Source organism: Dendrobates tinctorius, unplaced genomic scaffold, assembly GCF_039654945.1.
Source record: "Dendrobates tinctorius isolate UK_male_01 unplaced genomic scaffold, ASM3965494v1 ptg000122l, whole genome shotgun sequence".
In the NCBI taxonomy this organism is placed as follows: Eukaryota; Metazoa; Chordata; class Amphibia; order Anura; family Dendrobatidae; genus Dendrobates; species Dendrobates tinctorius.
The window spans coordinates 4,871,297-4,897,301 of NW_027361790.1; the positions used below are offsets into that span (position 1 = coordinate 4,871,297).

The window sequence follows — 26,005 nt, forward strand, 5'->3', positions numbered from 1 at the left end:
CCACTAGAATAATGATCCTCAGGCTGCTGCCTGTAGAGAAGATCTGCTGAGTGGGGATTTAGATTGTGAGCCCCATTGGGGACAGTGATGATAATGTATATAAAGCGATGTGGAATATGATAGCGATATATAAGCAAAGCATAATTAATAAATAATAATGGTTAAAGTTATAGATCTGCAGCTACGCGGCGAGAGCAGTGTTTTTCTAAGTCACCACCCTTCCACCCAAAATAAAAATATGGACCATCGCAATCCTATGCCAATGTACTAAACTTCCAGAATAATTTATTTTTAATGTTGGCATCTTTGAGAATCCATGCATAAAGCAATCACAAACAATGAAATAAAAAACACAAGAGAAAATTATTGTCCATGTGAAAGTTCAGTTTTTACCCACCGAATTTGGCCATACAATGCCTACTCAGTCCCCCATATAGTGCCCAACTAATATCCACTACACAATTGTTTCCGAGTTATAAAAGGAACCTGTCATCTGTGTCATGCTGACCGAATGAATCAGATTCTGGCTTTGCGGGATCTATCTCTCCCATCTAAAACACCAGGGTGGGGAAAAGGTCAGGGCACCTTCTTTAGACTAGTCAGCCGAGACACAGTTTCAAGACGTAGTTCGGCAGCATGAATCAAGCCACACGTTCTCTTTAATGTTGCCACTCAGTATCTAAATAATGCCGTATTCCACTAGCATTCATGGTACAATTAATTTGGATAGTCATTTGTCAATTTACCTGGCCACACCTTCAGTACAACTAATGCTACCATCCACCCTCAATACGTTACCGTTAATGCAGTCACACACCGTATAATTATACACAATGAGGAAATATTGCCAGCTAAATTCATGGCAAAACCGTTTTTTTCATGACTTGCACCATATGTATTAAGAGCTTTAGACACTATTTGTGCCTTGCATGTCTAGGAATGTGGCCTCGCTAAAAGGTGTGATTTATCAGGAAAGGGGACATTGACTTGCAACACTGTGCCCTAAAAAATACACCAAAATTGGGGTGCAAATTTTGGACACAAAATTAGGTAACCCATAGGTGGTGAAAACAGACTAGACAATCAAAGAATCCCTGATTTACAAAACAGCATGGACCACTTTGGTAAATCTGGCAGGTTTTCAGACTGTCCAGTCGTAGTTTGCACTAAGTGGCAGACATTATTGCTATATCTGCTGCTATGACTCCACAGGCCATGGTATACATATTTGATCAGTAGGAGTCTGATGCTGGGATCCCCAGAATTGTACGAACGTTTTCACGGAGGCCACTTATTCTAAGAACATGTTCATTGATTCTTTCACAGTTTATGGAAACTTTTATGTTGGAGTCACTAAAGAGCGTTAAAACTTTCTTTGCTGTTTCGGTCACTCCATATTAAGGCATATATCAAGTGTGTCCATAAACGAAAATCATGGGCTGAAAACCACTGACACAAAGTAAGACACATACATAGTGTACCAATAAAGCACCATTTATTTCATAAATGGTTTACACCATGATTGAAAGATTTGGACATGGCTTCAGTGACGTAGTAATAGCCCATTATAAAAAACGTTAGTACCTTGTTCTTACAATAACCGAGAATCCCCATCAGGCACTTACGGAATGTATTGTGGGTAACCAATAAATGTTACCTGACTTCTCGCATATCACAATTTTGTTTCCTCACTGTATTTTCTTGCATGCATTCTGCCCAGTCTAACTACTCTCAGCATATTACCATCTCTCAGCGCAAAGTCCATTAACCCCTTAATGTCCAATGACGGACACAGTCCGTCATTAGACATCTCCCTGCTTTGATGAGGGCTCCGGCGCTGAACCTGCATCAAAGCCGGGACATTTCAGCTGTTTTGAACAGCTGATATGTGCCCGCAATAGGCGCGAGCGGAATCGCCATCCGCTCGCGCCTATTAACTAGATATATCCCGCTGTCAAAGCTGATAGCGGGCATTTAAATAGCACTTCCGGCCGCCGGGCTGGAAGTGAGCTCATCGCCGACCCCCGTCACGTGATCGAGGGTCGGCGTCATGTTGCTGGGCAACCAGAGGTCTCATAGAGACCTCTATGGTTGTTCCAGGCTGAAATAACAGGGGTAAATCTGCTACATATGGGCGATCTGCTCATCGCCCATATGTAGCAGAGCCGATCGAGTTGTGCATGCTTCAAGCCTCCTATGGAGGCTATTGAAGCATGCCAAAAGTAAAAAAAAAAAAATGTTTAAAAATAAAAAAACCCCTAAAAGTTCAAATCACCCCCCTTTCGCCCCAATCAAAATAAAACAGTAGAAAAAAATACCACATACACATATTAGGTATCGCCGCGTTCAGAATCGCCCTATCAATAAAAAAAAAGCATTAACCCGATCGCTAAACGGCGTAGCGAGAAAAAAAGTCAAAACCCCAGAATTACGTTTTTTTGATCTCTGTGACAATGCATTAAAATGCAATAACGGGCGATCAAAAGAACTTTTCTGCATAAAAGTGGCATCATTAAAAACGTCGGCTCAGCACGCAAAAAATAAGCCCTCACCCGACCCCAAATCACGAAAATTGGAGACGCTACGGGTCTCGGAAAATGGTGGTTTTTTTTGCTTTTTTTTTTTTTTTTTTAGCAAACTTTGGATTTTTTTTTCACCACTTAGATAAAAAAAAGAACCTAGACATGTTTGGTGTCTATGAACTCGTAATGACCTGGCGAATCATAATGGTGGGTCAGTTTTAGCATTTAGTGAACCTAGCAAAAAAGCCAAGCAAAAAACAAGTGTGGGACTGCACTTTTTTTGCAATTTCATCGCACTTGGAATTTTTTTCCCGTTTTGTAGTACACGACATGGTAAAACCAATGGTGTTGTTCAAAAGCACAACTCCTCCCACAAAAAATAAGCCCTCACGTGGCCATATTGACGGAAAAATAAAAAAGTTATGGTTCTGGGAAGAAAGGGAGCGAAAAACAAAAACGCAAAAACAAAAATAACCCCGGTCCTTAAGGGGTTAAACAGTTGTGTATTTCAGACACAACTGTGCCGTGTTCCAATGATCAGCCTGACAATAATGAGGAGAACAATTCTCTCCCGATGTCCTTTTATTATTCCAGCAAACCTTTTAGAGACAGGATGTTGGACAGAACCACAAAGCTTTGTGACCTTACTCCACAGTGGGATACATCATCATTATAATAATTAGAAACTTCAAAAGACATATTGCTTCTGTGCAGGGGAAAAAGTACTTAAAAGCAGATTACTATAGGAAACAGTGAACGAAAATCTTTAAAACAAAAAAAGGAAAGGGCAAAATACAGCATTACATTTTCCAAAGAACATAGAACTAAATAGTTCTAAAAGAAACAGACTTTGTGCATAGAAGCAGTCCAAGGATGTTCTCCCCATAACTGCACCCCCATCTAATTTTCATACTGTACCTTTATACATGCTGTATATACTGTAAGGTAATCTAAGTATACACTCAGAGAGGCTGAACTGAACAGTCATCATCTTCATTATAACTGTGCGACAGGAGCTGTCAAATCATCATCAGGTTTGGCTTGAAAGTCTGCAGTCACTATGTTACTGGAAAATTTGTGAAACCTCACAGTGCGCACTGTCAGGATTTTCTGGAGCCGGCAGCGAGACCAGGCAGTCTAGTCACCTCAAATAAGCACACTCTCGGCCACATTCCGACTAAACGTGCGTGCCCCCTTCCTCAATTCACTTGCATTAAGTGAGACTACGCACGTCTAGAGGGAATGTGGCCGGGAGTATGCATACTGCATACTTGCAGCGACATGACCTCCCGCTGCTGGCACCAGAGAACCCAAACAACGCGCACTGTACACGATGTGAGGAATTAACATGTATATAGAACAGCAAGAGGTGGCGATATGAATACACCCAAATACAATCTCTCAACATCAATATGTGTATACAGTAAGAAAAAAGGGAGGAATTAACATGGCGTGACTGCAGACTTTCATGCAAACCTGGACAACCACTTTAAGGGTTTCTGCCCCTCACTTGGAGAACTTGCGTGGTACAGTCCAAGCGGGTTCGTCATACGGGAGGTGTGATCCAATAGGCAGCACATAGATGAACAATGCTAAATAATAAAAGACTAGACTACATTAGACAAAATATTCTTCGATCCCTTTTATCCCTGTGAAACCTACCATGGATCCTCAGCCCCCAATTTTTCCTTTGTGGTAAAAAGTTCAATGCAATCTTTTAATTTCATGAAGGACTTTTTCTGGGGAGTGAAATCCACACTTTCGTGCTTTTCAAAATCCTGAAAAACAAAGCAAATGGGATCCCACATCATAAAAGTTCACCAAAGTTTTCCCGTTTTTAGTTTGTACAGTAATCATAATTTAAAAAAAGTGTTCTGGAACGATTTGCTAATGAGCAGGTTGCAAAGGAAAAAATATATTGTAGTCATGTATCTTATTATACTACTACAATATACCTGATAATAATAGGCCTTACTGAAAGTCCTAAGCTCTCAGCATAAGGCTGAGTTCAGACAGGGGGATTTTCAGCCAGCGTGCTCAACGAACAGCAAACTAATCCAATAATAACTGGTGTGCCTGTGGACACACACTAATGGTCCGTGTGAAATTAGTCACAACATTCAGTAGTACGATCCATTCTACAGAACAGATTAGTGCATATCAATAGCACACACCTCTGTGGAGGAGAACAGGAGCTGCACACACAGCCACTCACATCCACAACTTGCAGGCATGATTGGCTCAAGTTTTAGCTAGGTCATCTGAATCTGGCCTGAAAGGGAATCTATCACCAGATTTTTACTACCCATCTGAGAGCACCATAATGTAGGAAAAGAGACCCTGATTCCAGCGATATATCACTTACTGGGCTGCTTGCTGTTATTTTGATAAACTCACAATTTAAACTGTTGCGTATCTAGCAGTTATCTGACTGCTGAGCTCTATATAACCCCACCCACACGACTGAGTGACAGCTTTCTGCCCATGTAACAATGTACACAGAAAGTTGCCAATCAGTAGTGGGGCGGGATTATATAGAGCTCATGAATATGGAGGACTACATGGCAGCAGGTTTACTAGTCCTTGAGTGATAATCTCCTGCTGATAAAACAGTGATTTTATGAAACTTACAGCAAGCAGCCAAGAAAGTGACAATTGCTTGATTCAGGGTATCTGTTTGTACATTATACTGCTCTCAGATTAGGTGGCAAAAATCTGGTGACAGATTCCCTTTAAACGATAAACCTAGGCCTAGATTAAAATTCTTTTAAAAAAGCAGGACACATAGAAACACTCTTTCCATGAAAACAGGTTTAACACAATAGAAAATATTTTTCAGCATTATATGGAATGTGATTATATTAACGCACCGACTGGAGTATGGTGGAAGGAATAAGCGGCAGCAGTTGTCATTATGGCTCATATTAGTATTAGTGTCTAATATTCAACCATATAAGGCTAGCATATCATACACCTGGTCAAACCCTTAAAGGAATTGTCGTGTCTTATGACATCCATGATAGGTCACCAATATGGGTATGGTGAGGATCCAACACCCTGCAATCAGTTGTTTTAGGTGTGGGGCTTGCCAAATGTAAATTGGTAACAGAGACTCATCTGAGATCTAGTCTGTCAAATAGGAGCTGATGTGCAGCTTTCGGTGAATGAAGCCATGCTGTTCGGATTTCATTCATCGTATCTACTCAACGTGAACTGAAAATAGCTGATCGGTGGGGAAGCCGGCAGACAGTTGCCCACCAATCTGATATTGAATAAGTAGGGAAACAAAGAGCCTGTAAAAGCCAAAATGGTACAAAAAATGTAAAACACCCAATGTTTTGTAGCCCCAAATACATGCATTTAACAGAAAAAAAAATGTCCCTAGAGGTGGACATCCCCTTTAACCACATATAATCTAATATATAAAGCTCAATGTGTGTGTGTATGTACAGTATTGTGTGTATGTCCGGGATTGGCTTCTCCACCGTCGTAGCTACAGCCACAAAATTTTGCACAGTCACACGTCTGGACCCCGAGAGTGTCATAGGATATGTTGTGAGGCGAAATTTTAACCCCACGCTTTCCTATTCACCAAACAATTTTGCCTATTATTCTTATCATTTCTATGGTGTTATCGTCCTTCTGTAAAGCTGGAAATAACACAATTTATTACCGTGCCAACACAGACTGCAGGGGGAGCCCAGGATCACACAGGATAGGATTAGATACACGGCTCAGCAGTCAGTATCACACAGGATAGGATTAGATACACAGCTCAGCAGTCAGTATCACACAGGATAAGATTAGATACATGGCTCAGCAGTCAGTATCACACAGGATAGGATTAGATACACAGCTCAGCAGTCAGTATCACACAGGATAGGATAAGATACACGGCTCAGCAGTCAGTATCACACAGAATAGGATTAGATACACGGCTCAGCAGTCAGTATCACACAGGATAGGATAAGATACACGGCTCAGCAGTTAGTATCACACAGGATAGGGTTAGATACACGGCTCAGCAGTTAGTATCACACAGGATAGGGTTAGATACACGGCTCAGCAGACGGTATCACACAGAATAGGATTAGATACACTGCTCAGCAGTCAGTATCACACACGATAGGATTAGATACACAGCTGAGCAGTCAGTAACACAGGATAGGATTAGATACACAGCTCAGCAGAAAGTATCACACAGGAGAGGATTAGGTACACAGCTCAGCAGACATTATCACACAGGATAGGGCTAGATACAGATACACATGTTGTTTATCAAAAGGCTCTTGAATGAGTTGAAAATAAAATACTATCAATACTTGGGTAATCGTTTAGTTAATTTGTGTTGCAAATCTGTAGTGTTGAATATGTAATGTGAAATGTTTTTTATGTGCAATATAATCATTATAATTTGTTATAACTGACCACAGATGGTTACTATGCCCAGGCAACGCCGGGCTCTTCAGCTATTATTTACATATATATAAATATATATATACAGACATATACATACATATATATATATATATTTTTTTCAAATCACCCTCCTCTTGCCCAAATCAAAATAAAACAAAAAAAAAAATTACACATATGCATATTTGGTATCGCGACGTTCAGAATCGCCCGATCAATAGAAAGAGAGGATTATCCTGATCTGATCGCTAATCGGCATAGTGAGGAAAAAAAGTCGTTACGCTTTTTGGTTGCTGTGACATTGCATTAAAATGCAATAACGGGGGATCAAAAGATCGTACCTGCACCAAAATGATATCATTAAAAACATCAGCTTGGCACGCAAAAATAAGCCCTCACCCAACCCGAGATCACGAAAATTGGAGACGCTACGGGTGTTGGAAAATGAAGTAATTTTTTTAAACAAAGTTTGGAATTTTTTTTCGCCACTTAGGGTATGTGCACACGTTGCAGATTAGTCTGTGGAATTTTCTTCACAAAATTTGCATCTCTTGGCAGAAACTGCAGGTGAAAACGCTTGCTGATTTCATGCGGAATTAATGAGCAAGAGAGAGAGAAAGAGAGAGAGAAAGATAGAAAGAGTGAGAAAGAGAGCGAGAAAGAGAGCGAGAAAGAGAGCGAGAAAGAGAGCGAGAAAGAGAGCGAGAAAGAGAGCGAGAAAGAGAGCGAGAAAGAGAGCGAGAAAGAGAGCGAGAAAGAGAGCGAGAAAGAGAGCGAGAAAGAGAGCGAGAAAGAGAGCGAGACACAGAGACTGACTGACTGGAAAACGCTGCTGCGGAACCACAAAAAGAATTGACATGCTGCAGAAAAAAAGCCGCTGCAAATGTGGCCGGCGTTTTCCGCAGCATGGGCACAGCGGTTCTTCATTTACCATAGACTAACATTGCCTGTGCACTACACTGCGGATTTGATGCAAATCCGCGTGGCAAAAACCGCTGCGGATCCGCATCAAATCCGCAACGTGTGCACATAGCCTTAGACATGTTTGGTGTCTATGAATTTGTAATGAACTGGAGAATCATAATGACAGGTCAGTTTTAGCATTTAGTGAACCTAGTAAAAAAGCCAAACAAAAAACAAGTGTGGGATTGCACTTTTTTTGTAATTTCACAGCACTTGGAATTTTTTCCTCATTTTCTAGCACACACATGGTAAAACCAATGATGTCGTTCAAAAGCAAAACTTGTCCCTCAAAAAACAAGCCCTTACATGGCCATATTGACGGAAAAATAAAAAAAGGTATGGCTCTGAGAAGATGGGGAGCAAAAAACGAAAATGCAAAATCGAAAATGCTCCAGTCATGAAGGGGTTAACAAGCAGAACCTTCCAGACATAATGGAGTAAAATACTGTCCTATAGGGGGACACTTACCTCTGCTGCATTTTCATCAAAGTACTTTTTCTTCATTTTGGGATCCCAGTCCAGTGCAAGGTAAGAGCTTTCTATGATAACAGAATAGATTTTGAGTCCATTATACAGATATTTCTACATTTAGGGCAGGTTTTACAAATAACTATGTCTGCAATATATAAAGTATATAAAAGATCTCTCACTAAGTATCTTACACCAGGGTAAAAAGACGCCTCTCTACATTCTTGAGGAGTATTTCTAGGCAAGGAGGACTATATAATTTGCAAACTTTTACATTTGTAATACTAAGGTATACATAATGCTAAGACTGAGTATTAAGGCATGGAAACATGGCATCTCAGAACATTGGTTCCATGCGTAAATAGAGAATTGCAGTAACTCTTATAAGAAATCATATTATGTTGTATACACACATTAGATATCATACTTAGAATGAATACGGACAGTAGCAGGCGGGGCGTCCTCACAAATGCAACGGTAAACCAGCGTAGATTGGAACAGAAGCAGATGGGGTGTCCTCATAAATAGAACAGTAAACCAGCACTGTTTGGGACAGATGCAGGCAGGGTGGCCCACCCGTCACAACCGTAAACTGATGCTGAATGGGATGGAAGCAAATGGGACGTCCTCATACACTGAAGTCTGTTGTGTTCTGTCAAACAGCTTTATACTATTACATATCAAAGTTATTATATGTCCTGTTGGGTTTTGCCATTACAAAATGTGATACTATATCAACATGATATGTCAGGTCTCTCAGAACTATAGCCATAGAATAGCTTTAAGAGATTTTTCTATGTAACAATTAAATCCACTCTACATAGGTCTGTTTATCACCTTACATACCCTCCAATATTTTAGCCCCAATGTTACTTTCATAGCATCAACACGAGATAAACCAGACAGAGTAGTCACTACTGTATGTACAGTAATGCACAAAGAAATTTTTTTCAACGCACATGGATGCACTTTTACTCACATTCATCACACACATGGACCCACTGATCCCTACATTCACCACACATATTGACACACACATACCCATATTCACCACACACATGGACGCACACACATCTACATTCACCACACACTTGGATGCACACATACCTATATTCACCATACATACATACATACATTTGGACACACACATCCCTACATTCACCACACACATGGATGCACACATATCTACATTCACCACACACTTGGATGCACACATACCTACATTCACCACACAGACGTACACATCTACATTCACCACACACATGGACGCACACATATCTACATTCACCACACATGGACGCACACATACCCACATTCACCACACATATTGGAACACTTATAGCTACATTCACCACACATATTGGAACACTTATAGCTACATTCACAACACAAACATGGATGCACAAATATCTACATAGACCACACACATATAGTCACACATACCTACATTCACTACACACATGGGCAAACTGATACATTCACCACATACAGATGTACATTCTCCATATACATGCACGTACTGGTACCCCCATCCAACACATTCATGTAAGTACACACATAACTATATTGACACACTTATACCAATATTCATCACACACATGGCTGCACTAACAAACATTCACCACACACATGGCTGCACTAACAAACATTCACCACACACATGGCTGCACTAACAAACATTCACCACACACGGCTGCACTAAAACATTCACCACACACGGCTGTACTAAAAAATATTCACCACACACATGGCTGCACTAACAAACATTCACCACACACATGGCTGTACTAAAACATTCACCACACACGGCTGTAATAACAAACATTCACCACACACGGCTGCACTAACAAACATTCACCACACACATGGCTGCACTAACAAACATTCACCACACACATGGCTGTACTAACAAACATTCACCACACACGGCTGCACTAACAAACATTCACCACACACGGCTGTAATAACAAACATTCACCACACACGGCTGCACTAACAAACATTCACCACACACATGGCTGCACTAACAAACATTCACCACACACATGGCTGTACTAACAAACATTCACCACACACGGCTGCACTAACAAACATTCACCACACACATGGCTGCATTAACAAACATTCACCACACACGGCTGTACTAACAAATATTCACCACACACATGGCTGCACTAACAAACATTCACCACACACTTGGCTGTACTAACAAACATTCACCACACACATGGCTGCACTAACAAACATTCACCACACACGGCTGCACTAACAAATATTCACCACACACATGGCTGCACTAACAAACATTCACCACACACGGCTGCACTAACAAACATTCACCACACACATGGCTGCACTAACAAACATTCACCACACACGGCTGCACTAACAAATATTCACCACACACATGGCTGCACTAACAAACATTCACCACACACATGGGTGTACTAACAAACATTCACCACACACGGCTGCACTAACAAACATTCACCACACACATGGCTGCATTAACAAACATTCACCACACACGGCTGTACTAACAAATATTCACCACACACATGGCTGCACTAACAAACATTCACCACACACATGGCTGTACTAACAAACATTCACCACACACATGGCTGCACTAACAAACATTCACCACACACGGCTGCACTAACAAATATTCACCACACACATGGCTGCACTAACAAACATTCACCACACACATGGCTGCACTAACAAACATTCACCACACACATGGCTGCACTAACAAACATTCACCACACACGGCTGCACTAACAAATATTCACCACACACATGGCTGCACTAACAAACATTCACCACACACATGGCTGTACTAACAAATATTCACCACACACATGGCTGTACTAACAAACATTCACCACACACGGCTGTACTAACAAACATTCACCACACACATGGCTGCACTAACAAACATTCACCACACACGGCTGCAATAACAAATATTCACCACACACATGGCTGCACTAACAAACATTCACCACACACGGCTGCACTAACAAACATTCACCACACACATGGCTGTACTAACAAATATTCACCACACACATGGCTGTACTAACAAATATTCACCACACACATGGCTGCACTAACAAACATTCACCACACACATGGCTGCATTAACAAACATTCACCACACACGGCTGTACTAACAAATATTCACCACACACATGGCTGCACTAACAAACATTCACCACACACATGGCTGTACTAACAAACATTCACCACACACATGGCTGCACTAACAAACATTCACCACACACATGGCTGTATTAAACATTCACCACATACATGGCTGTATTAACAAACATTCACCACATACATGGCTGTACTAACAAACATTCACCACACACATGGCTGTACTAACAAACATTCACCACACACATGGCTGTACTAACAAACATTCACCACACACATGGCTGTACTAACAAACATTCACCACACACATGGTTGTACTAACAAACATTCACCACACACATGGCTGTACTAACAAATATTCACCACACACATGGCTGCACTAACAAACATTCACCACACACATGGCTGTATTAACAAACATTCACCACACACATGGCTGTACTAACAAATATTCACCACACACATGGTTGTACTAACAAACATTCACCACACACACGGCTGTACTAACAAATATTCACCACACACACGGCTGTACTAACAGATATTCACCACACACATGGCTGCACTAACAAACATTCACCACACACATGGCTGTACTAACAGATATTCACCACACACGGCTGTACTAACAAATATTCACCACACATGGCTGCACTAACAAATATTCACCACACACATGGCTGTATTAACAAACATTCACCACACACATGGCTGTACTAACAAATATTCACCACACACATGGCTGTATTAACAAATATTCACCACACACATGGCTGTATTAACAAACATTCACCACACACATGGCTGCACTAACAAACATTCACCACACACGGCTGCACTAACAAATATTCACCACACACATGGCTGCACTAACAAACATTCACCACACACGGCTGCACTAACAAATATTCACCACACACATGGCTGCACTAACAAACATTCACCACACACATGGCTGTACTAACAAATATTCACCACACACATGGCTGCACTAACAAACATTCACCACACACATGGCTGTATTAACAAACATTCACCACACACATGGCTGTACTAACAAATATTCACCACACACATGCCTGTACTAACAAACATTCACCACACACATGGCTGTACTAACAAACATTCACCACACACACGGCTGCACTAACAGACATTCACCACACACACGGCTGTACTAACAAATATTCACCACATACACGGCTGTACTAACAAATATTCACCACACACACGGCAGCACTAACAAATATTCACCACACACACGGCTGTACTAACAAATATTCACCACACACATGGCTGTACTAACAAATATTCACCACACACATGGCTGTACTAACAAACATTCACCACACACATGGCTGTACTGACAAACATTCACCACACACATGGCTGTACTAACAAACATTCCCCACACACATGGCTGTACTAACAAACATTCACCACACACATGGCTGCACTAACAAACATTCACCACACACGGCTGCACTAACAAATATTCACCACACACATGGCTGCACTAACAAACATTCACCACACACATGGCTGCATTAACAAACATTCACCACACACGGCTGTACTAACAAATATTCACCACACACGGCTGCACTAACAAACATTCACCACACACATGGCTGTATTAACAAACATTCACCACATACATGGCTGTACTAACAAACATTCACCACACACATGGCTGTACTAACAAACATTCACCACACACAGGGCTGTACTAACAAATATTCACCACACACACGGCTGTACTAACAAATATTCACCACACACACGGCTGTACTAACAAATATTCACCACACACACGGCTGCACTAACAAATATTCACCACACACACGGCTGTACTAACAAACATTCACCACACACATGGCTGTACTAACAAACATTCACCACACACAAGGCTGTACTAACAAATATTCACCACACACATGGCTGCACTAACAGACATTCACCACACACATGGCTGTACTAACAAATATTCACCACACACACGGCAGCACTAACAAATATTCACCACACACACGGCTGTACTAACAAATATTCACCACATACACGGCTGTACTAACAAATATTCACCACATACACGGCTGTACTAACAAATATTCACCACATACACGGCAGCACTAACAAATATTCACCACACACACGGCAGCACTAACAAATATTCACCACACACACGGCTGTACTAACAAATATTCACCACACACACGGCAGCACTAACAAATATTCACCACACACACGGCTGTACTAACAAATATTCACCACATACACGGCTGTACTAACAAATATTCACCACATACACGGCTGTACTAACATTCACCACACACATGGCTGTACTAACAGATATTCACCACACACACGGCAGCACTAACAAATATTCACCACATACACGGCTGTACTAACAAATATTCACCACATACACGGCTGTACTAACAAATATTCACCACACACACGGCAGCACTAACAAATATTCACCACACACACGGCTGTACTAACAAATATTCACCACATACATGGCTGTACTAACAAACATTCACCACACACGGCTGCACTAACAAATATTCACCACACACATGGCTGCACTAACAAATACTCACCACATACATCGATGCACAAACACATTCACCACACACATAAATGCTTTCATACAGATACTCACCATGATCAATAACAGTGGGGGAATCCCTCAGCCCTCCACTGTCTCTAGTGACAGACCATTAAACCGTCCATAAGTGAAAAATGCAGACCCTGGCACCTCAGCTATCATTTTGCTGACTGCAGTTAACAGCTGAAGGCCCCCACTGCCATAATGGCAGCGGCATATTTATCCAGGGTTTGTACTGGATGACATGTCAGCCTCTTCCACAGTCAACAGTGATAATAGTTAGAAGGAAAATGAGGGTCACAGCTGCACATAAGCTCAGTCCGAACATGCCCAATCTCAGCCTGCATGGGTGGTGGGATCAGTGAGTCCCCCCTTATATATGGGTTTAGATGATACAGTTTATAGTGTCTCTGAGCCAAAGCCCACTGCTAGGAAGCAATGTTTTCAGGAACAGGTGAAGGAGCCAGTCTCATAGAAACAGATTTCCTGTTTTGAATAACAGCTGCTGTACTAAAGAGGAAAACATCCTGCACACACATAGATGACTCATATGTAGGAGTAACTGCAACACAATACTGAAACAACCACTGAACTTACCATCTAGCCTGAGTTGTCGGTCATCAAATCTGATGTACCGAGTGTCATCTTTGATGTAACTGATGTCAGCGTTGCCCAAGTTAGTAAACTGGAATGTAAACAGGCGCTTTTTCTGCCCCGTGGCTGATTGTCCTTTGCAGGTCTCTTCGCACAATCCATTTTCGGAGTCATTATCTCCTCCCACAGAGTCTTCTGACTGACTGTTCTCATTCTCTGAAGGAAGCTCCTGATCCTGGCTAGACTCGTCATCGGGTTCATCAGTTTCCATTTCACCTTGGAAAATAGTCACAGTTTGATCACAATACTGATAACATGGCCCTGTGTACTGACTACACAACAAAACATGGAAGGATTCAGAAGAAGGAAAAGCTGCTACAGTATACAACTCATCCAGAAGGATCGGCATGGACTATAGCATTCTACATTGTATTTAGCTGTAATTTTTATCGAAAATAAAGATATAGATAAAGAAAAAATATTAAAGGTCCTGGAAACATTAAGCTATGAAAGGTAAATGGGCCATCAATTTGATTGGGTGCTTCATAACTATTCACTCTAGTATTACACTCTCTTCTCGCCAAGCGACCCAACATACTGGGGGTTCCACTAAATAGGACACGTTCTATGACAACTGAGCATCTACTTAGCTGACTGACCACATCCATGTCACCTTTCATACTACCATGCTATGGATTCTCAAATATACTGTCAGCTTTTAAATCAGCTCCAAGCAGGCGTTTTGGGTCCCCTCAGTGGGTACAGGAGCATCCGCATGCTCGTTTATGCAAGGGCACTTGTTAGATACCCCAAGATGTATTGTACAAACTGATTGCAAATACAATCGGAAAAAAAATACCACCAAAATAATGGGTTCACAAATGGAAATATTACAATAAAATCGACACATCTAAATACTGTAGTTCGACTAGTGCTTAATAAAAAGGAATCATCATGTGCGTCATTAGAATCATCTCGTCCGATCAGCAATCTTACTCTACAAACAGATTGCAGATCTTATGCTTCGGATCTGGTGTGCAAGGGTCCATTCAGCAGGAGCATTCAGTTGACAGCGAACAAAAAGGGGTTTTGGCACCTTAGTCCCATAAATAATTCCTAAAGACTCCCCTCCAGACTCATACATACTTCTAAGCAGGGGTGGGATTCAGAGCCACTTCGACCCATCCACTTGTTAAAATGACAGCCAGATCCCAAAATCAGTTGTTGGCTGATTCGCAATCTGCCGCTCTACACGTCAGTCTTTTATTGGCATATAGTAAAGAGCACCTTTAACATGGCCGAAGGCTCTTCCTTAATGGCGGCATGAACTCTCATGTTCAGCTGCAACTCGACATTCCTTCATGTGATCATTCCAACTGCGTGCAGCTTGGGCCACAAAGAGCCCAGTACTACCACCAGAGACCTAAAGTTCTGCCTCAGCTGCGCAAGGAATGTCAAGTAGCTGCATGGGAGGTGCAGAGAAAAAGAGAAAACAAAAATGATTTCAGAATAACTTTTGAGATATACACATGTACGCATGTGTGTAAAGTTAATTGGATACTACGTGACTATTCGCTCCAGTACTTTTTTCTCCCCAGACCCTAACACAATGTTTTGCACTGTATAATAATATTATATAAATTTATGTAGCATATAAACGGTACTTGTGTATATTTTTGTAGCATATATACTGTATGACAGGCCTTGACATTATACTGGTCCATGGGCCGCAGCGACAGCCAAAGGGCTGGATTCAGCGGCGTCCCGCATTGTGCGGTCGTCTCCTTCCAGGCATCTACAATTATTTTTTTCTAATTTACAGTACATCAAGATGTGCCCTAAGGGACATGTGTGGAGATATACTGCGTGAAGGCATTATACTGTGTGGGAACATCATACAGTGTGAGGGGGCTTGTGGGGACATCATACTATTTGATGGGCTGTGTGGGGGACATCATTTTGTGTTGTGAGCTGTTGACTAAGGTACAAAGGCTAAATAACAAGAGCAGAATAATTTGCCACTTTCTATAAACTTTATAAAACTTAAATTAACAGCAGGGAGTCACCAGACTTAATTCTGCACAGGATTAAGTGATAAAAATTGATCTAAAACAATAATAAAAACAATAATAATAATGAGCGGAATTGAGCTAGGTTTGGCTGGATCTGCCCTCCACAACAACTATGGTCTTCGGTGTGGCCCTTGGGAATATAAATTCCCGACCCCTTCTGTATGATGTATCTGTGTAACATATAGATGGTGTGAGTATGTGTAGTGATGTATTTTTTATGTATAAAGTTGTGTATAAACGATATCCGCGTAACTTATATTGTATGTGTGTGCATGTAATATTATATGTACCGTATATACAGTTCTGGCAAAAATTAAGAGACCACTGCAAAATTTTCAGTTTGTCTGATTTTTCTCTTTATAGGTATATTTTTGAGTAAAATGTAAATTGCTCTATTATTTTATAAACTACTAACAACTTGTCTTTGAATTTCCAAGCACTAAATTTTGTAATTATTTTCAGAAAATGAGAAATGGTCAAAAGAACAAAAAATGCAGTGCTTGCAGACCTCAAATAATGCTAAGAAAATAAGCTCATAATCATTTAGAAACAACAATACTAATGTTTTAACTCAGGAAGAGTTCAGAAATCAATATTTTGTGGAATATCCATGATTTTTCATCACAGCTCTCATGCATCTTGGCATGATTTCCACCAGTCTTTCACACTGCTTTTGGCTAACCTTATGCCACTCCTGGTACAAAAATTTAAGCAGTTCTTCTTTGTTTGCTGGCTTGTGACTATTCATCTTCCTCTAATAATAATCTTTATTTTTAAATAGCGCTAACATATTCTGCAGCGCTTTACAGTTTGCACATATTTTCATCACTGTCCCTGATGGGTCTCAATCTAAATTCCCTATCAGTATGTCTTTGGAGTGTGGGAGGAAACCGGAGTGCCCGGAGGAAACCCACGCAAACACGGGGAGAACATACAAACTCCTTGCAGATGTTGTCCTTGGTGGGATTCGAACCACTGAGCCACCGTGCTGCCCTGATCTTCTTGATTACATTCTAGAGGTTTTCAATGGGGTTCAGGTCTGGAGATTGGGCTGGCCATGACAGGGATTTGATGTGGTGGTCCTTCATCCACACATTGATTGACCTAGCTGTGTGGCATGGCACATTGTCCTGCTGGAAAAAACAGTCCTCAGAGTTGGGGAACATTGCCTGAGCAGAAGGAATCAACTGTTTTTCCATGATAACCTTGTATGTGGCTTGATTCATACCTTTTGTTACCCAATTTTGTAAAAAAATTTGAGTCCCATCCCTGCTTCTGTAAATCTGATCATGCTACATGATAATCACCACAGGCATGCACTCCAGAATTCATTTTACAATCATTCCAGAAATGTAGTAATAGTAAATGCTGGAAATGACAATAAATGTATCCATGAAATCCCGCACATTCCCAGTGGCAATTGTCTGCTTCCTTCCTTAGTGACAATTGTGTCCTTTCATTGACATTACTTACTTGGGGAACCCTCTTCATGGATACCATTTGGGCCATTGCCGTTTATGGTATGTTCTTTATTACAGTGTAAAGGGCCATCACTTTCCTCACTGTCGTTTGTGATTTTTACATATCGGCTACACACAGTAGAAAATAAAAGGAGAAAGTAAAGTCACACACGAGAAGTAATAGATTGCCATATCTACATAGTCCATCTATAGCACAGCACAAGAGATGGATATTTGGAAACAAGACACAGCTCAAACTAAAGCTGCTTAAAAGCAAGTTCTGTTGTTTCTTGGAATACATACCACATCCTCGCTAAGAGCAAGTTATACAGCTTATCTTCAGTGATGTTTCTAGGCACGGTTAGAAGAAAAGGTTGGCCAAACAACGTTGATGCATGGTGATGGCTGTAAGTGGTATGACGGAACTTCTCACGGAGATAAATAGGAATTATCACCTGCTCTGTATCTTCTGTCCTGCTGATGGACGTTTCAAATCTACAAGAATAAAGTATACAGTTACCTACAGATTTTAGAATGTATTTATATAAATCTATTTCACAATAGTGAGCGTGTAAAAAGGGAAGATTCCAAACAGGAGTACAGAGTGTATACAAAAACAATGAAAAGTAGGTAATAGATGAAATAGTACTGGGAGTACTTCTCATGTCCCATGTCAGCTTTTCAAAGAGAAATCGAAATAAAAAAAAAGAGCCAAAGAAGTCCTAGAGCAATAGAAAGTAAAAAGGGACATTTTATTTACAACACTAAATCCTGATGTAACCAAGAACAGAATCTTTCTAAAATACACCTATACTGAAACAGTTCAGTTTCTTCAGATATGTGCTAGTACACAAACATAGGTGCTGGACATATGGACTACGCTTAGTGAAAATAGTTTTTCAAGATTGCATTAGCTCCTATGGGGATGGGGGCTCGGTGTCAATTGCTTTCTGTACACCGTTTACAAGTGGTTAACATATACTAAACATTAGGCAGACCCCGTCTTCAGATCTACCTTTTCAAGGGTCACGCAAAAAAGCCCATGTGAAAAAGGCCATTGGGGACCTTTCTAGGGTCGTTCACTGACACTTTACCATGGATAAGCACCTTATACTACCAACCAATGTTGTGGGTTGACTGCCTTTTGATAAGTGATACTGTATCCCTGACCATTTCTTAATAGATCACCTGTCATTGATGTACAGTTTGAGATATATACACAATATGACTTGTTGACTTGTCTTCCACTTCAACAAATGTTTGCGTTTCTAAAAAACTTGGGACATTTTGAATCTTCTATTGGAGACCTATTGTCATATTTGGTGTGAACTGTGTTTCATTATTAACCCCTTCATGACCAAGCTTATTTTGACCTTAATGACCAGGCAATTTTTTTGCAATTCTGACCAGTGTCCCTTTATGAGGTAATAACTTTGGAACGCTTCAACGGACCCTAGCGATTCTGAGAATGTTTTTTCGTGACATATTGGGCTTTATGTTAGTGGTAAATTTAGGTAAATAGTTTTGGCGTTTATTTGTGAAAAAAATCGGAAAATTGGCAAAAATTTCGCAATTTTCAAATTTTGAATTTTTATTCTGTTAAACCAAAGAGTTATGTGACACAAAATAGTTACTAAATAACATTTCCGACATGTCTACTTTACAACAGCACAATTTTGGAAACTTTTTTTTTGTTAGGAAGTTATAAGGGTTAAAAGTTGACCAGCAATTTCTAATTTTTACAACAAAATTTACAAACCATTTTTTTTAGGGACCACCTTACATTTGAAGTCAGTTTTAGGGGTCTATATGGCAGAAAATACCCAAAAGTGACACCATTCTAAAAAATCTCAAACTTATCAAAACCACATTCAAGAAGTTTATTAACCCTTCAAGTGTTTCACAGCAGCAGAAGCAACGTGGAAGGAAAAAATGAACATTTAACTTTTTAGTCACAAAAATGATCTTTCAGCAACTATTTTTTTATTTTCCCAAGGGTAAAAGGAGAAAGCCCCAGCCGGAGCTAGCTGACCCGCACAAAGCAGAGATAAACAGAACCAGATCAAATGCAAACAGAATAGCAAATGAACCACTTAGCTGAACATGCAGGTAAAGAGTAGGAGACATCAGACCTCAGGAGGCACAAGAAAAAAATCACCAGCAGGGATAGAGGGACTCAGCTGTCTTAAATCCCAATCAGAAACCCCAGATCTCCAATCGTCTTCCTCATTATCAGGTGGCAAGCCTCTGTCAATCTGACCAGCTCCACTATCTTCAGTAATCACCAGAGGGAAGCCAGAGAGAGAATTCACAACAGGAACCACTGTTTGGGCACACGTCGGGGCTCGGAAGAGAAGTAGTGATGTTTTGAAATGCCGACTTGATGGAATGGTCTGCGGGCGTCATGTTACGTTTGCAGAGCCCCTGATGTGCCTAAACAGTAGAAACCCCCCACAAGTGACCCCATTTTTAAAACTAGACCACCCCAAGGAACTTATCTAGATGTGTGGTGAGCACTTTGAACCCCCAAGTGCTTCACAGAAGTTTATAACACAGAGCCGTGAAAATAAAAAAATCTTTTTTTCCCCTCAAAAAATGATTTTTTAGCCTGCAATTTTTTATTTTTTACAAATGTAACAGGAGAAATTGGACCCCAAAAGTTGTTGTCCAGTTTGTCCTGAGTACGCTGGTACCCCATATGTGGGGGGGAACCACTGTTTGGGCACATGTCGGGGTTCGGAAGGGAAGTAGTGACGTTTTGAAATGCCGACTTGATGGAATGGTCTGCGGGTGTCATGTTACATTTGCAGAGCCTGTGATGTGCCTAAACAGTGGAAACCCCCCACAAGTGACACCATTTTGAAAACTAGACCCCCTAAGGAACTTATCTAGATGTGTGGTGAGCACTTTGAACCCCCAAGTGCTTCACAGAAGTTTATAATGTAGAGCCGTAAAAATAAAAAATCATTTTTTTTCACAAAAATGATCTTTTTGCCCCCAATTTTTTATTTTACCAAGGGTAGCAAAAGGAATTGGACCCCAAAAGTTGTTGGGCAATTTGTGCTGAGTAGGCTGATACCCCATATGTGGGGGTAAACCTCTGTTTGGGTGCACGGTAGAGCTCGGAAGGGAAAGAGCGCAGTTTGACTTTTTCATTGCAGAATTGGCAGGAATTAAGATCGGACACCATGTTGCGTTTGAAGAGCCCCTGATGTGCCTAAACAGTGGAAACCCCCAAAAATAATTTTTTAGCCCCCAAATTTTTATTTTCCCAAGGGTAACAGGAGAAATTAGTCCCCCAAAGTTGTGCAATTTTTCCTCAGTACGCTGATACGCCATATGTTGGGGTAAACCACTGTTTGGGCACACGTCGGGGCTCAGAAGGGAGGGAGCACCATTTGACTTTTTGAATGCAAAATTGGCTGGAATCAATGGTGGCGCCATGTCACGTTTGGAGACCCCCTGATGTGCCTAAATAGTGGAAACCCCTCAATTCTAACTCAACCCTAACCCCAACACCCCCTAACCCCAACACCCCCCTAACCACAAGCCTAACCCTAATCCCAATCCACCCCTAACCCTAATTCCAATCCTAACCCTAATTCCAACCCCAACCCTAATTCCAACCCCAACCCTAATTACAACCCTAATTACAACCCTAACGGAAAAAAAAAATACATATTTTCTTTATTTTATTTCATCTCCCTACCTATGGGGGTGATAAACGGGGGGTTTATTTACTTTTTTTTTTAAATTTTGAACACTGTGAGAGGGTTTATCACAGTGATCAAAATGTACCTGGAAGGAATGAATGAATCTGCCGGCCGATTCGGCGGGTGCATTGCGCATGCGCCCGCCATTTTAGAAGATGGCGGCACCTATGAAGGATCCAGGAGGGCCACCGGGACTCAGGAGATACTAAGGGGAGCGGAAGGCGGGGGAGACGGAGAGCAGGGGAGGGGGAGCAAATAATGACACCGGCGGTAGATCGCCGCCGTCAGTCAGTGGTGGGGGCACATTGCCCCGTCAGTCGGTGGAGGGGGGGGGGGTCAGATCTCGGTTTCCAGCCATGGCCGATGATATTGCAGCATTTCATTGGTGAAATATTACAATTGCTCTGATTGGCTGTTGAAAGTGAAACAGCCATTCAGAGTGATCGTAGCCACAGGGGGGCAAAGCCACCCCCCGGGGTGAAGTACAAGGCCCCTTGTACCTGCGGGTCGGGTGACCTTTCATTGACCCAGGGCACCCGACCCGCAGGAGAGCGATCAATTCATGACACAGCATATGCGTCATTGGTCGGATTGGCACCGACTTTCATGACGCATATGCTGTGTCAAAGGTCGGGAAGGGGTTAATATTTTAACCATTTGTGATTATAGTACTAGAATTTGTATGTGACAAATACGATTCTTGAATAGAATATAGTTCAAGGAGCCAAAAACATATAAAAATATTACGCTCGTTTAGTGTACGCATTTCTGAAGCAGTACTGAATTGGTGCATCAATTAAAATTAGTGGATCAATGAACCAAAATTGGATTTCAGGTGCAGTCATTCAAAACTACAAAAAAATACAATAAGGTGAGAAGATCCAGAGGGAAGACAGTATTTAGTTGTAAATATAAAAACATTACAGTCAATCATGCATTTTAGTCACAGCGTGCTAACTTGAAATGCATTAGTGGCAACTTTTTTTTTTTTTTTTTAATTTTGACTTCTGGATCTTCTCATTTCTATTCGCTCTTCTATCAAGTGAATTTACATCAACAGAGAATCCTACACTTCCATGCTGGTACAATACAGTAATGCTGAACGAGCTACTGACGGAAACCCATTAAGTACCCATTTCATAATTCTTCTAAATACACGTCTAAACCAGCAGTAATAGTTTGCTTATTCAAGTGGTAAAGTGTTTCCTGGGAATTTGTTACTAATGATCGATGATACCCATGAATCATTAATTTGTGGAAGTCCATCCTCAGGCACACCTGCCAATCAGTTGATTGAAGAGACCATGGCATCACCATTGTCACCACCATCCCCTACCCCACCAATAAGCTGAATGAAGGGACTGTGGCACAGCATTATTTTCCTCCACAACTAGCTGAATAAAGAATAAAGCCGGAATGGTGTCAGTATTGTTTACTCTTCTCACTTCCCTACCCCTGGCCAATCAGCTGAATGAAAAGACCATGGAATCAACATTTTTTAGCCCTCTCCCATCCATTCAGCTGAATGGAAGGACTGTGGCGTCAGCATTATTTTTATCCCTTCTGGCCAAACAGCTGAATGAGGGGACCATGGCATCAGCATTGACCCACTCTCCCTACCCCCCAACAATAAGCTGAATAAAGACTTTGGCGTCCGCATTGTTTACGCCCCACCCCCCGGCATAGGCATTTTTTACCCCCCGACCAGCTGAATAAAAGGACAGTGGTGTCAGCATGGTTTTCCACTTCCTTGCCAATCAGCTGAATAAAGGGGCCATGGCATCAGCACTGTCCATCTCTCCTCCCCCAGCAATAAGCTAAGGGAATGAAGGGACTGTGACATAAGCATTATTTCCCCCCCCTCCGCTTATCCACTGAATAAAGCCACCATGGCGTCAGCATTGTTTTCCATGGCTTGGTGTCATACATGGTTTTGCAACTGTACTTCAACCAAGCTGACAACCATTTTTACCACGCTGTGCTTTCATAAACAACAAAGATGAAAACATGGTTTTGAAATAACGATGGCTTATCCTATATATACAGTATAAGTATATATATTATATTATTATGGAAATTCGATTATCTTTTAATTGGTTTCTTCTACTCCTGTTACATTTTACACTTCCCTCTGGGTACACATCTAACTTCATAGATTAAACTCATAAACCTACACATAGATGTCATCCCGCTCCATGATGCTACTCAAGTTTTCATCCATAGCAAATATCCTGTGAAATCGATGATTGTAAATGTCTGTGACCACCATCTGGAAAAAATAAAAACATGGATTTTTGTGATAAACTCACCGTAAAATCCTTTTCTCTGAGACGCTCATTGGGGGACACAGATACAGTGGGTATATGCTTCTGCCGCTTGGAGGCTGACACTAAGTGAAAAAAAGAGGTTAGTTCCTCCTCCGCCGTATACACCCTCGCCCCCATTGCGGGCGGAAATCAGTTTGGTGCCAAAGCAGTAGGAGGACAACAAAATCAGCCTTATACAGGTACAACATGTCCAGAAAAAGACCACCCTCATATCACATAAATAAATTCGTAATAATTAAACAAAACATACGCCAACTTGGCTATCATGGTGGGTGCTGTGTCCCCCAATGAGCGTCTCGGAGAAAAGGATTTTACGGTGAGTTTATCACAAAAATCCATGTTTCTCCTTCGCCTCATTGGGGGACACAGATACTGTGGGACGTCTTAAAGCAGTCCCTGGGTGGGAGATTGACTCTTTGATCCAAGCTACATGCACCTCTTGTTTAAAGGTGCGCCACCTCTGCTTGGAGAATCCTTCTACCGAGGCTCGCATCCGCTGAGGCCTGAGTATGGATATTATAATGTTTGGCAAATATGTGAAGGCTGGACCAGGTTGCTGCCTTGCAAACCTGTTCCGCCGAAGCGCCCAAAGCCCGAGTAGAGTGTGCTCTGATCCCTGCTGGACTCGGCTTGCCTCTAATGTGGAAGGACTCCTGAATTGTCAAACAAATCCAACTGGCTATGGTCGATTTTGAGGCAGAAGGTCCCTTCCTGCTCCCTTCAGGGAGCACGAACAGCGTGTCCGCCTGACGAAAGGGTGCCGTCCGTGACACGTACCTCCAGAGTACTCTTACCAGGTCTAACGTGTGAAGAGCCTTTTCCACATGGTGCACCGGTGCTGGACAAAATGAAGGCAAGACAACATCCTCATTAATATGAAATGAGGAAACGACTTTCGGTAGAAAAGGAGGGGCTGGTCTGAGCACTACCCCATCCTTAAGAGGAATGGAGCTCGACAGGATAGGGCCGCCAGCTCCGAAACCCGCTTGATAGAGGTTATGGTCACAAGTAACACCACCTTCCAGGAAAGGTACCTCAAAGAGACCTCCTGAAGAGGTTCAAAAGGAGCTTCCTGCAGAACACTTAGGACCAGGTTAAGGTCCCAGGCATCCATAGGCGCCCTATAGGGAGGTACCAAATGGGAGACTCCCTGGATGAAAGTCTTCGCCTGCAAATTGGTAGCAATTCTACGCTAGAATAGAACGGATAAGGTCGATATTTGTCTCCCGAGGGAGCTTGGGGCTAACCCAGAGTCTAGGCCTGACTGGAGAAAAGCCAAGATGTTGGGGATTGAGAATCTCAGTGGAGACACACCCCGGCCTCGAAACCAAGCAAAGAACACCTTCCAGGTGTGGTGGTAAATTCGTGCTGAAGCAGGCTTCCGGGCGCTAACCATTGTAGCGACCACCTTGCTCCCAAAACCTGCCTGGGTTAAGATCCAAGATTCAACGGCCATGCCGCCAAATACAGGGCCCGAGTTCGGGTGGCAAATTGGCCCTTAAGAAAGTAGATCTGGGTGCTCTGGTAGGCGCCAAGGGACGTCGACGAGCAGCTACATTAGATCTGTGTACCACGCTCGACGAGGCCAGCAGAATCGCCGGAACCCCTTCCGTCTTGATCTTTTTGATGACTCTCGGAAATAGTGGCAGCGGGGGAAATAGATCTGGGAAGCGGAATTGGTTCAATGGCAG

At 41.8% G+C, this 26,005-nt stretch overlaps 1 protein-coding gene across 3 annotated transcripts in view; it reads right to left on the reverse strand.

Moving 5' to 3' along the window:
- USP15 (ubiquitin specific peptidase 15) overlaps positions 1-26,005 on the reverse strand; it is a 135,488-nt gene that overhangs the window by 14,160 nt on the left and 95,323 nt on the right. For all 3 annotated transcript variants that reach the window (XM_073541517.1, XM_073541518.1, XM_073541519.1), the window contains 6 exons: positions 24,162-24,256; positions 18,578-18,769; positions 18,288-18,403; positions 14,746-15,018; positions 8,370-8,440; positions 4,185-4,300 (listed from right to left, as the gene is read on the reverse strand). In XM_073541517.1, the coding sequence (XP_073397618.1) occupies positions 4,185-4,300; positions 8,370-8,440; positions 14,746-15,018; positions 18,288-18,403; positions 18,578-18,769; positions 24,162-24,256 (863 nt within the window). The remainder of the gene's footprint in view (positions 1-4,184; positions 4,301-8,369; positions 8,441-14,745; positions 15,019-18,287; positions 18,404-18,577; positions 18,770-24,161; positions 24,257-26,005) is intronic.